Source organism: Molossus molossus, unplaced genomic scaffold (genome assembly GCF_014108415.1).
Source record: "Molossus molossus isolate mMolMol1 unplaced genomic scaffold, mMolMol1.p scaffold_m16_p_14, whole genome shotgun sequence".
NCBI classification, from domain to species: Eukaryota; Metazoa; Chordata; class Mammalia; order Chiroptera; family Molossidae; genus Molossus; species Molossus molossus.
This window is the reverse complement of record NW_023425349.1, coordinates 4,610,076-4,623,414: the sequence shown is the minus strand read 5'-3', so window position 1 is coordinate 4,623,414 and position 13,339 is coordinate 4,610,076. Positions and strand designations below refer to the sequence as shown.

At 45.9% G+C, this 13,339-nt stretch overlaps 1 protein-coding gene across 3 annotated transcripts in view; it reads left to right on the top strand.

Annotated features, from left to right (window-relative positions):
- Positions 1 to 13,339, top strand: part of NUP214 (nucleoporin 214) — an 89,312-nt gene that overhangs the window by 16,563 nt on the left and 59,410 nt on the right. For all 3 annotated transcript variants that reach the window (XM_036260780.1, XM_036260779.1, XM_036260781.1), the window contains 6 exons: positions 559 to 720; positions 4,762 to 5,227; positions 6,835 to 7,001; positions 9,493 to 9,587; positions 12,241 to 12,327; positions 12,497 to 12,646. In XM_036260780.1, the coding sequence (XP_036116673.1) occupies positions 559 to 720; positions 4,762 to 5,227; positions 6,835 to 7,001; positions 9,493 to 9,587; positions 12,241 to 12,327; positions 12,497 to 12,646 (1,127 nt within the window). The remainder of the gene's footprint in view (positions 1 to 558; positions 721 to 4,761; positions 5,228 to 6,834; positions 7,002 to 9,492; positions 9,588 to 12,240; positions 12,328 to 12,496; positions 12,647 to 13,339) is intronic.

Genomic DNA, 13,339 nt, shown 5'->3' with positions numbered 1-13,339 from the left:
TGTGGCCGCTCCCTGCTGGGCCAGGCGGGAGCTCAGTCCCTGAACTGCGCAAGTGCAGTGGAAGCCAAGTTCTTGCTCCTTCAGTTTGAGGGGTGTCCCGTCAGGCCCCATTGGCTCCTCGTCCTTTCCCTGGTCAGGTTATTTGGTCTGATCAGCTCTTGAAGTCTTGTCAAAATCCATGCTTGCGATTCAAGTGAGTCAGTGTAGTGTGACTCACCTTCGACGTCCTACTGTGTGTTTTCTAAAGAGTCTAGTCTGTCATTTTTCTACCAAACCAGCCACTTCCTAAGACTCCTGTCTTTGTTAGGGGCGTGCGCAACCTACCTCCCGAGCCCCGAGACGCTCGGAAAACTCGGGGGCTTTGGGAGAGCTCGAGTGCTCCTGGGCTGCGGGAGCCCCGCGGGCCTGCAGGACGGCGGCTGTCCGGCCGAGGCTGGGGCTCTCGAGCCTGTTCAGCTCTGAGGGTCCTGCCCGGCCCGAGCTGCCGTTGGCTGCGTCCAGTAAGCCCTCACTTAGGGCAGTCTTTCCTCTCCTCACTTCCGTCTTCTTTTTTAACAGATGATGAGAAGACTCTTCCTCCTGCTCCAGTTCTTATGTTACTTTCGACAGATGGTGTGCTTTGTCCATTTTACATGATCAATCAAAATCCTGGGGTTAGGTCCCTCATCAAGACACCGGAGCGGCTCCCGTTAGAAGGAGAGCGACAACCCAAGTCATCAGGTATGTCTCCCCCTGTGGGGAAAGGGACCACCAAGGGCGGTGCAGGACTCTTCCCAGGGAGGAAAATGGGTGAGAATGTAGTTATCTTTGTCTGGACAGTTCTTCTTAGTGTGTCAGGGACTAGTTCTTTCCTAGAACAAACAGGCACCTACTCGCCTTCCCTCACTCACGAGCTTTATTCTCCAGCCTGTACATTACTTTAGCGGAAAAGGAAGCTCAGCCAGGTGGATCCCATCAGGTAATTGACCAACAGTATCCGGTCCCATCAAACTACATTCACTGTCTAGCGTATGGTCTGAATCCTAAAGACATGTTTAATCACGTGGGGTTGGTTACATAAACACCATACACTCATACAGTGAGTGCCACGTAACTGTGACAAATGGTATGTGTGGACACGGAAAGGGTTAGTGGGACATAGCTTGAAAAGCAGTGTGTACTGTATGATTCCTTTTTTATGAGAAAAATACATACATAGAAAAAAATCTTTGAAAGATGGATTTTAAAATCGAAATAGTAGCTATTTCTGGTGGTGGGAACATGGGCATTTTATTTCCTTTTGTTTATATTTAATTTTCTTCAGATATTTTTTTCTTCCTCTTTAAAAATATTAAGTTATACATACATATATATATATATATATTTTTTTTATCCTCACTGGAAGACATATTTGCATTTTTCTTCAGATAGAGCAAGAGAGAGAAAGGGAGGAAGAGAGAGAGAGAAACATCGATGTGAGAGAGACACACCGACTGGCTGTCACCTACACAATCCCAACCGGGGCCAGGGACAAACTGTAACCGAGGTAGGTGCCCTTAGTGGGAACCGAACCCGGAACTCTCTGGTCCATGGGCCAACGCTCTAACCGCTGAGCCAAACCGGTCAGGGCCATAATATATTTTTATTGCAGAAAATACAAAAGCAGGATCACTTAAGGGCCCATCATCGAGCAATAGCCACAGTCAGCATTTTGGTACATATTCTTCATGAACGTCAGTACACACATATAAATTCTAATTTGTATTTTCAAATTTTTCACAGTGTGGTTGTATCACTTCTGAGAACAAAATAGAAAACTTTTTTAAAAAGGATTGTTTTATATTTTGGAATTTCACTAATATTTCTCTTTTTTAATTCTGTGAGTGTATAACTATCAATCTCTCTTTGAGTATGGCTAAAAATGCTTATAGTGTACGAAACTGGTTAGTTTCGTATCTAAGAAAAAGTATGTTGAGCAGGTGGGTTGGGTAAGGCTGACAATACTAGGGTGTATTTTCCGGTGGCTTCCTAATGCAGGGCGAGTTGTACATTGTCAGTGAAGCCAGATACTGGGGCTCCTACCAGCTGGCAGTGCCACTCCAAGGAATAACCCAGGTGGCTTGCATAGGCTCTACCAGTGTTGTTGTGGTGGGTTCCTCATTGTCTAAGTGTATGTACTCTTGAGTTGTTTTACCCCTTAAGGGGTCACGAGCACCGTGAACTGCCTGCACCGCTCCTCGGGTCTGCCCGTAACAAGCAGCGCACCCTGGAGAGCGAGCCTGCGGGATGATTGTTTCTGAACACAGTTCAGTGGGAAGGACTTTGCTACTAGCACATTAAACCCCGAGCACAAGCAGATGCCAGGAACGCCCTCTTCCCTTGCTGTTGGTCCAGAGGTAGCATTGGTGTTCGGGTGAGTGGAGGAGAGCCATGACAGAGGAGAAAGGGTCCCAGCAGTTCTAGCGACAGCCTAGTCATGGGTTCAGGAGACATTAATGTTTCCATCTGTTTCCAGGGATGCTGGGTTGAATGGTCAGAGGTAGCAGTGTGATGGTCGCAAAGGTTCAGTTTTATTTGCACTGGAATATACTTTTCATGTTATTCTAGTGAAGAATAATCTAGTGGAAATGATTGACATTTATATGTGTGTGCCTTTGAAGAAGTTAGCTGTTGTTGGTTCCATATTGATTGTGTAAAAGAAGTATTAACAGAATAGATTTGCTTGCGTTACTATATTTTCATAAAAGTGACAGTTCAGAGAGCCAGCAGTGTTTTCTGGCATCCTACATATTTCTTTGCTGTAGGCATAGTGAGGTGAACTGTCATCTTAAGGATTTAGAAGGACCAAGACCCATTAATATAAATGTGTCGACAAAAATGTTGCTTTCTTATTTAGTTAGTTAATTTAGAGAATTAACATGTTTACTTTATAGAATGTTCTGAAAGCAAAGTTGTTGTTTTTTTATCCTCTCCCGAGGACATTTTTCTATTTTTTGTTCAGATAGAGTGGGGGGGGGGGGAGAGAGAGAGAGAGAAACATCAACATGGAAGGATCACATCAAGTGGCTGCCACCCACTCAACCCAACCAGGGCTGGGGACAAACTACAACCAAGGTATGTGCCCCTAGCGGGAACCAAACCCAAGTCTCTCTGGGCCGCAGGCCGACGCTCTAACCGCTGAGCCAAACCGGCCAGGGCTGAAAGTAGACAGTTTTAAATCTGCCTTTTAGGATATTCTCTCATTGTTTTTTTATAAGCATCTTTCTTCATAGTTATGTTGCATATATCATTGATATGCGGGTTAATAATTTAAATTGAAGCATTTTTCAGTTTCTTACATAATCTGTGTGATGCATTGAAAAGAGTGACTGCTTAATATTCTATTGAATATTTTTTACCATTTGGATTGCATTAAATGTCTTTCATTTTTAAAAATTATTTTCATAGGCTTTATTCTTAGAAATGAGTTTATTGTGTCCCTTTTTTATGATTTTTTTATTTTTTTATTTTTTATTTTTTTTTGTACAGATAGAGCGGGAGGGAGAGAGAGGAAGGGAGAGAGAGAGAGAGAGAGAGAAACATCGACGTGAAGGGACACATCGAGTGGCTGCCACCCGCACGACCAACCAGGGCCGGGGACAAACTGCAACCGAAGTACGTGCCCTTAGCGGGAACCGAACCCGGGTCTCTCCGGACCGCAGGCCGACGCTCTAACCGCTGAGCCAAACTGGCCAGGGCTTATGATTTTTTGAGACATAATGCAAAAATGTTTTCTAAAAGACTGTGCTAAATTAGGTACCTATTAGTAATAAAAGGTTTTAGGTTCATTTTACCCTTCCAAATGTAGGGGATTATAGGTATTTAAATTTTGATAATTTAGAGGACAGTGATGTGCCTCATTTAAATTTACATTTTTTTATTAGAGAGATTAAATTTATTTACTTTTGGTGAATTAGTCTCCCAGCTTATAGCTATTAGAGGCTTGAAAATTTTAAATCTCAGTTGATATGAGGTTTTTGCTACAGATATTTTTCATTTACCTTTTAGTTATGTAACTATTTTTTATATAGTCAGATCTTTTTTTTTTTAATCCTCACCCAAGGACATTTTGCATTTATCTTCAGATAGAGCGGGAGGGAGAAAGGGAGGAAGAGAGAGAGAGAGAAATGTTGATGTGAGAGACACATCGACTGGTTGCCACCCACACGACCCTAATCGGGGCTGGGGACAAACTGCAACCTAGGTATATGCCCTTAGCAGGAACCGAACCCGGGTCTCTCTGGTTCGCAGGCCGACGCTCTAACCGGTGAGCCAAACCGGCCAGGGCTGTATAGTCAAATCTCAATCCTTCCTGTGTTTTTGTCGCGTCTAAGTGTATTAAGTTACACTCTCAGAGCTTCTCACCTTTTGCTTCCCTTGGTTGAGAAACAGTGGGTATGTGCTCTTACGTAACTCTTTCCTTCTCTTCAGCTTGCTTGTAGTACTTACGAAGTGGAGATCTGAATGACAGCTTCCTGGTTCTGAGTGAATGTTGCAGAATGCATGACTGCTCGCTGTAGCGTTGAGAAGTGCGTCTTTTCTACATTACTGAATTCAGTGTGTATGAAGTGCTGTTAGTCAGTCTAATGTCTGTCCCATTTCCCTTTTCCTAGAGTTTTGTAGTCTCATGGAATGTTTGCTGGTTCCTCCCACAAGCCCTGTTCCGAGGGCTTTCTGTTAAGTGGCCCTCTGCTGTTCCAGTGTTAACTGACCCCTTCCGTTTCCCCCATTTTTTCATTGCAGGAAGTACTCCCACAACCCCAACCTTGCAGGCCCCACAGAAACCCGAGGCTTCAGCCGCTGCAGCTCCCGCCTCTGTCCAGCCCTCACTGTCCACTGCTCCCTCCCCCGCCTTGTCCTTGCCCTCTGCTGGGGGAGCCCCTGCCGTGTTCTCCTTCGGTTATTCGTCCTTGAAGTTATCTGGTTCTGTCACTGGGGAGCCCCCTCCGTACCCCAATGCTTCTGATGCTTCCAAAGCCACTGTGGGCTCCGGGGCAGCCACTTTCTCCTTCGCTCCTCCTCAGACCCCCCTAGTGCCCACCCCTGCAGCCTCCCCCATGGCGCCCGCAGCTACTTCGTTCTCCTTTGGCTCACTGGGTTTTAAGCCCACCCTGGAAAGCACACCAATGCCAAGTGCGTCTACACCCAGCACTGGAATGAAGTCCTTCCCACCCTCAGCCTCTGCAGTCAAGGTCAACCTTAGCGAAAAGTGAGTGACCTGCAAGTTTGATTCTCCCGTAGGGTGGGTAAAAATGTCGCGTGTTATTCGCCGAAAACAGCCACTGAGTGGAGGTACTGAGTAGATTTTCCGTGTTTGCATTTTTTCCAAATAATACTAGCAAATGCTAAAAATCCAAACAACATAAAAGGTTTGCATTCTGTTAATGGACAGTGTCCAGAAGGGTCTTTTAGAAAATTTTTTTAATTATTAGAGGTTTATATTTAAATATTGTTTTGCTTTTTCAGATTTCAAATGTAGGAGATACTCCTTATCTTTAAAAATGTAGCCATACAATGTTTACATCCTGTGAGGGAAATGAATCTCTTGTCGTCCTTTTCTCCTTCTGTCATTCCTTGAGTCCCTCTGAGCTCCTTTCTGAACGGCCATCAGTGATCTTGGGAAATTGTAACTACATGGATGACTCTCCTGCTTGGCGGCCCCAGTGGCTTTCTGCTGCTCTCGGAATACAGCCCAGACTCCGCAGTGCTGCTCCAGGCCTCCAGGCCGGCCCGCCCAGCCCCTCACATCTTACTTTCTGCTTCTGGGTCTGTGGTTGTTCTCCCCCCAGATGGAAGCTTCTTGAAGGAAGAGATTCCTTAGCCCTGTAGCCCTTTCCAAGATAAACACTACCAGCTTCTCCCCGCTCATCTGGACTGTCTCTTGTTTCGTCCAGGTGGTGCTAGCTGTTGTCCCTGTTGCCGCCGTTGTCAGCGTTTATGTTGAATTGTCACACAGCCATTTTGTTCTAATAGTTGCCTGGTGTCCCATCTTGTGCTACATTATGACTTGTTTTCCCAGTCATCTGATGTTGGATTGTTTACACACGTTGGCTCTTCAGGTGAAACTTGCCTGACATGTCCTGTAGTGTAGACGATAAACTTTCCAAAGAGGGTGACCTGCTTTCCTGTTCCTCTTTCACTCCTCAGAGGGAGTGATCACCCCAAAACCAGCTCAGTGATTTTGTTGGCAAAAACAGGGTTCTAAACTCTCCTTAATATAATTGAGTCCCACCGTCTTTTCTTTTACTCAGCTTGGTAGAATAGAAAATAAGTACCTCTTGATTGCTTTTGAAGAGAGAGGAAGGGAGAGGGAGAGAGAGATACAAACATCAATGAGAGAACATCAGTTGGCTGCCTCCTGCATGCCCCGCACTGGGGTTTTGGCCCACAATCTGGGCATGTACCCCGACTGGGAATCAAACTGGCGACCTTTTGTTGCTTGGGTCGATGCTCAACCACTGAGCTACACCGGCCAGGCGAAAATAAGTATTTCATAGCATGATAAACCTAGTTTCACTTTTGTTTAAATATACTTTAATTTTTTCCATCATCATTTATCCTCTCTATGCCCTCCTCCATTTCATTTCCACGTTAAATATTTATTTGATATTTTCATTGACTAATTCATTCCTAAATAAGCGGAAGATCAGATCAATGTTTTCTTGCAGCTTTCAGCTTTTATAAGAAATAGCTAAGTATTTGCATTTCTGGAAGGCTGGAAAGAACGGATAGTAAGTTATCCTTTGATGACTTTGCTCACGAGCAGCGGGAAAGATGCCAGCAAGCATTCTGACACATGCGCACTGCCCTTCTCAGGTTCACTGTGGCGACCTCTGCTGCCAACAGCTCCCAGAGCACGCCCCCGCTGCTGCCGTTCTCTGCCTCCAAGCCAGCTTCCTCTGGCCCGCTCAGCCACCCCACGCCCCTGTCAGCATCGTCCGGCTCCCTGTCATCCAAGGCCTCAGTCTCTCCCTCGGCGTCAGGTATGGCTTTAAGCAGACTGCCTTCGAGCGCAGTCCTGCGTGCTCAGATGACGTTTTCCAGTTATGCAGCCAGCTAACATAGCTGGGCTGTTCTTTCCTCATGCTTCCTGCACCTCCCACTCACATGCGGGGCTCCCACTATGGTCTCGGGGCTGCCACACCTGTCTCGACGTTTCCTGTGGAGCTCAGCGTACTTGATTCGAGCTGTCGTTCAGCATTTATCTCCGGGGAGCCTGCCGTGGGAAGGGCCGGCCAGAAGAGACAGCCTGCCGTGGCTGTCACGCTGTTGCCTCTGGTGGCTGTCTTGAATTCTTACACTCAGCCCTACTGTAAAAAGATTTGTTAAATAACGATCATAAGTGGAAATAATACTTATAGTTGGGTTGAATTGATTTATGAAACTCTATGAGCAAATTATCTTTTTTTGTCTATCAAACTTGTAGAAAGGTTGCAAAAATTGTATAAAGAATACTATACCCTTCACCACAATTCAACACTTGCAAACATTGTGCACTATTTGCTTTATTTCTTCTTGTTTTAATATGTTTTTTTCTAAAACATTTGATACTTAATTGCAACAAATGAAATGTGAAACACTTTAGTCTAAGTCCTTGTGTGTATCTCCTGAAAACAAGGGCTTACGATACATTGTCACATGCCCAAAATGTAACAATCTAGCGACCACATTCACATTTCCACAGTTATCCCAATGTTTTGTTTTGTTTTTATCCTTGCATGAGGACATTATTCCATTTTTTTTTGTTCAGATAGAGTGGGAGGGAGAGAGAGAGAGAGAAACATCGATGTGAAAGGGACACATCGAGTGGCTGCCACCCGCACGACCAACCAGGGCCGGGGACAAACTGCAACCGAGGTTCGCGCCCTTAGTGGGAACTGAACCCGGGTCTCTCTGGACTGCAGGCCGACACTAACCACTGAGCCAAACCGGCCAGGGCTATCCCAATGTTTTTTATGGGGAGTTTCCCCCCTTCCAAGCCAAGAACCAGTCAGGGATCACAGTATATTCCGATCGTGTCTCATCAGTCTGTCTTACACATTCTTCACCTTTGTCTTCACAGCACTGACATTTGGGAAGGGGATCAGGCCAGGTTTGTGGGCTGTCCCTCAGTGTGGATCTGTTGTTCCGCACGATGAGGTTCAGGCTGAGCGTTTTGAGCAGCAACACCACATGGGCGATGCGTGCATTACGTTTTATGATCTGTTCAGTCCCGACATCAATGATGTTATTCGGTCCCTTGGTTAAAGTGGTGTTTGCCAGCTCTGTCGCAATTTTTAAGTTGGTTATTGTCATGAATGCCAGTGCTACTACCTAGCCAGGCATAGTTAGGTAGCCATTTGGTGTTTGATGGGAATAATTTTATTTTGGTAAATATCAAGCGGGCATTGAGCTGTGAAATTCCCAACATTGTCTTTCCTTTCCTGCTGCCCAGGAGGAAGGGCTGCTTTGTGGAGTTTGCCAGTCACCTTATCCTAGGACTTCTCATTCGGTGTTGAAAGGCGTCTGTATGAGACCCAACAAGTTATGAGGCCCTGCCTCAGTGCTTGCAGTCTGTGTGTGGCTCGGGAGAGAAAACTAGAATCTCAGTGCACATTTACTTTCCTCCCTTTCTGCTGCTCACCACCAACCCCCACGCCCACTTCGTGCCATTAATTCTTATAGTTTGGAGGGTCCGAGTTCATTGGTCTGAGTCCCAGTTGCACACTAGCCTCATGGAGGATCCATCCCCTAGTAGTTTAATCAGACTCTGGGGGTAACACTTGGGTGTGGGTTTTGGTGTGTTTGCTTTTTTTGTTTTAATCCTCACTCGATATTTTTCTATTTATTTTCAGATAGAGTGGGAGGGAGGGGGAGAGAGAGAGAGAGAGACATTGATTGGTTGCCTCCTGCATGACCCCAAAAAGGGCTGGGGACTGAACCACAACTGAAGTATGTGCCCTTTACTGGAATCTAACCCTTGACTCTTTGGTCCGCAGACCGACGCTCTAACCACTTAACATACTGGCCAGGGCATGCTTTTTTATTTTTATTTATTTATTTTTATCCTTGCCCTAGGACATGCTTTTGGGGGAGGGAGGTGGGAAGAAACATCGATCAGTTGCCTCTACATGCTTTCCCTACTGGGCATCAAACCCACAAACCAGCCATGTGCCCTGATCGGGACTCAAACTGGCAACCCTTTGGCGCACGGGATAATGCTCAGCCAATTGAGCCTCACTGGCTAGGAGGTGTGTTCGTTTTTTTTTGAAACAGTTCCCCCAGTGATTCTAATGTACAGCAGGGTGAACCTTGTGTTAGAGGTTTCCAGGAGGGTCTGAAGACCCTATGAGTTCTTCCAAGGTGCTGGGGATTCGTGTTTTCATATGATGGTTTTTCAGCTGTCCCCTGCTTCCTAGGTGCATCAGGAGCCTCTGTGGGGAGTAAGGATGGGAGCAAACACTGTCTGTTTTAACTGCCTTCTTATTCTGGCAGGGCGGTCCGCTCACAGCAGTCCAGGTCCAGTGTCCTCAGTGGGGCAGAAGTCACCCAGGATAACCCCTCCAGTGGCCAAGTCAGGTTCTCCCCAGGTATGTTTGACCTCAACTCACAGTCCTGGGCTTATTTATTTATTGCCCCCAACACACATGTTCATAAAAGGGATGTTGTGTTTTAGAACTGACTCTTTTACACTAGTACTTGGGACTGTGTGGTAGGGACCAGATGAGCTTTAGACATTTGTAGTGTGCTCATAGAAGCCGTTCATCTCAGCGCGAGTCTGCATCACGTCCTCTGCCAGTCCTGAGCTTACACATGCGATACTGTTAGTGCTGATTCTCTTGCTGTCTGAGAATACTGCAGCATCTGACATTTTTTTCCTTATTCTCAAAGTAATCAAATCTTTCCATTGCCATTTCAGTTGATTATTACTTACTTAACTTTTATTGACATGTGGCACACAGAGGGGAGAAGTACACACATCTCTGTGAATTGTCACCAGCTGAACACACCTTGGTAACCAACACTCAGATTAAGAAATGGAACCTGACCAGGACCCCAGAATTCCCCTCCTTTGCGCCCTTCTAGTAGCTACCCTTGCCAAAGGGGACTCAGCCAGCATGATTTCTAACAGCACAGCTTACTCTAGCTTGTTTGTACCTTCTATAAATGGAATCACACAGTACGTATGCTTGTATCTGGCTGTTTTGTTCAACATTGTGTTGCGGAGGTTTACCCATGTCATATTGGGTGACTATTACATGTGTTTGTTCCACCTTTGATGGGCATTCCAGTAGCTTCCAGGTTGAACTTAACTGTGAATAGTGTTGCAATGACCGTACTAGTTGATGTTTTGGGGTGAACAAATGTATGCATTTCTGTTGGGCAGATACCTAAGTGTGGAATTGCTGGGTATTAGACCAGGAGTGTAATCCTCTCTGGTAAATTCCCACCAGGAGTATATGAGAATTCAGCTGTTCCACATCCTCACCGATCTTGGTATTTTTCATCTTTTGTTGTTGGTGTATTTTGTGGAATATCTTTTATGGGGTGACTTCAAGTTGTTTATCCATTTTTCTCTTGGGTCTTCTGTCATTTTCTTACAGATTTGTGAAAGTTAGTTCCTCATTGGATACATACACAACGTACACGTACAGTGTGAACACTTTCTCAGCCTCTGGATTGCCTTTCATCTTCGTGCTTCTTTTGATGACTACAAGTTCTTAATTTTAATATAGTCTGATATATCGACTTTTATTTTATGACTAGTGCTTTTTGTGTTCTGTTTTAGAAATCACTTGCTATTCTAAGGTTAGAAGTATATTTTTCTATGTTTCAGTAAAATTTTATTTTTCAATTGCAGTGTACTTTAACATTTGTATAGTTCTGGGTGTGCAGCATAGTGGTTAGACAGTCATATATATACTTTATAGAGTGTTCTCTCTCCTATGTTTTTCAAAAAGCTTTATTTTAATTTTCATATTTAGGTCTGCAGTCTGCCATCTCAGTTTAAACTTTCTGTGGTTTAACTGAAAGGTAATTTTGTGTCGGTTTCCCACTTGATTATCTCAGTGTCCTCGGAGCAGGAGTCATGTCTTTCCTGTCTCCTCCAGCCATCCCCGCAGCACAGTGTGGGGCACACGGTAAACCGTCTGCAGTCTGGCTTTTGGCATAATGCGTGCATGACACATGGTGTTTGTTAAATAATTGTTTGCTGCTTAAATGAATGCGTATACATTCTAAAAACTCTGTGTATTAATTATTATAGGTATTGAATAATTGAAAAGTTATCTCAAATGGTAACATCTCTGAAGCGGAATTCTTGATTCAGTCTCCCAGGAACTGTTCCTTTCCTAGTGTTCCCACAGCAAATGGTGCAAGCAGGTGTTTGCTTGCGCCCCTCCCCCAGCGCCCTCCCCCAGTCTGGACTTGCTGGTCTTCTCCGCTCTGAGCTGATGAGGCGGATGCCACAGATCCACCTCTCACACTCCCTGTCAGTGCCATGCGGCAGGCTCTTGTCGTCTCTTCCCTAGTCAGCCTCCTGACTGGTCTCCCTACTTCTGCTCCTACCTTCTTTCATTGTTGTCTGGGCTCTTCTTTAAAATCATACATCACAAAGTAGCTTAAACTCTCCTAAAACTTCATTGGTAGCTTTCCCACACACTTAGAGTAAGATTCAGACTCCTTGGTGTAGCCTTACATGGTCCGCCCCTGCCCCTTCCAGCTTCCTCTCTGACCCCACGGTGCCCGCGTTCACGTATCTCTGTGCCGAGGACATGCCGAGGCTCTGCCTGCCTCAGCTCCTCTGCAGCCGCTCGTGTCGGGCCCGGAAGGTGGTTCCCGGGTCCCCCAGCTCTCTGGCTCCCGGCCTCAGAGGCAGCGCAGCGAGGGCTCTGGGCGTCTCGTCTACAGCAGTCCCTCTTCGACTCTTTGTATTTCCTGTTCCCATATCACTTGTCACCAGCTGACATTTATCCCGTTTGTTTACTTTATATTGTTCGTCTCGTCCCGTAGAAGGTAGATTCCACGAGCTTAGGGCCTCGTTTGTCTTGTTCGCCTCTCTCCACTGTTTAAACGTATCTTATACCAAGCAGATACCCAGTCAGTTCAGGCTGAAAAGAATGAATGATGGGACATTGACTGTTATGAGAGCGACATTCCCTGGAACAGGCAGTGAACCCGTGCTTCAGGAAGACGTAGCTTGGGGGATTGGATGCATTTTTAAACCTTTTGCCTTCCACTTAGGCAAAGTCACTTCCGCCTCCTGTGACAGAAAAGCAGGGACATCAGTGGAAAGAGTCAGATCCTGTGATCATTGGAATTGGAGAGGAGGTAATTTGCCCCTGCGTGTTTTCCAGTAGTGCAGACTCCTACGTGACTGTGCTGTGCTGCATTGAACCTGGCATGTCCCAAGAGTCTGTCCTGTCTGTGAGCCCAGGAGCAGTGACAGTACTGCTGTGCCATCCGGACTGAGCAGTCCCCTTGTGTGCGGCCTCTGCAGATCACGCACTTTCAGAAGGAGCTGGAAGAGCTGAAGGCGCGCACCTCGAAAGCCTGTTTCCAGCTGGGCACTTCGGAGGAGATGAAGATGCTGCGGACGGAGTCGGATGACTTGCACACCTTTCTCCTGGAGATTAAAGAGACCACGGAGGTTTGTGCTCGGTGACGGTCTCCGAGGGCGCCCTGGCTTTCACCGTTGTGCTCCTCATGTCCATGGGTGTGTGCTCCTCTTCAGAGCCCACCGGTGTCGTTTCTCCTGGGTGTGAGCCATTCGCGGAGCGATGCCTAAGTGCAGGTCCTGCCTTCAGCACCTAATGAATTAGGTGACGTTGGTCAAGTTACTCTAGCTGCTCTGTTTGGGTTTTCCCATGGAAGGTGGAATGAGAAATGACCCAGACAAGGCACTCTGTAAGAGATGCATGCTGTTCGTTTAGGTATATTTGACATTTTACTTTCATAAGTAAATTGTTAGGTTGTAGTAAAGCATTCAGTTTTTTAAAAAAGCAGAACACTTAAGATCATGATACAGAATAAAAATACCAAATTGTTGTTAATAGTATTATCTATTGTGTGACTGTTATTACTGCTTAGCTGTGTGCCAGGCACTGTGCTACACACTTGACCTGTGTTGTCTCGTTGAATCCTACAGCTGAGCTATGCGCAGGTGCTATTCTTCTTGTTGTCCAGGTCAGGAAGTGGGGCTTAGAGGGGTGAAGACTGCCCAGGGCCACCCAGTGCTGAGCGCTAGTGCCAGGGTCCCAGCTCAGACTGTCTGACTCCAGAGCCCTGGTGTTAAATGTCATGTTTGAAAGAGGAAAGTTCTCTAGGGTATTAGCAGTGACTG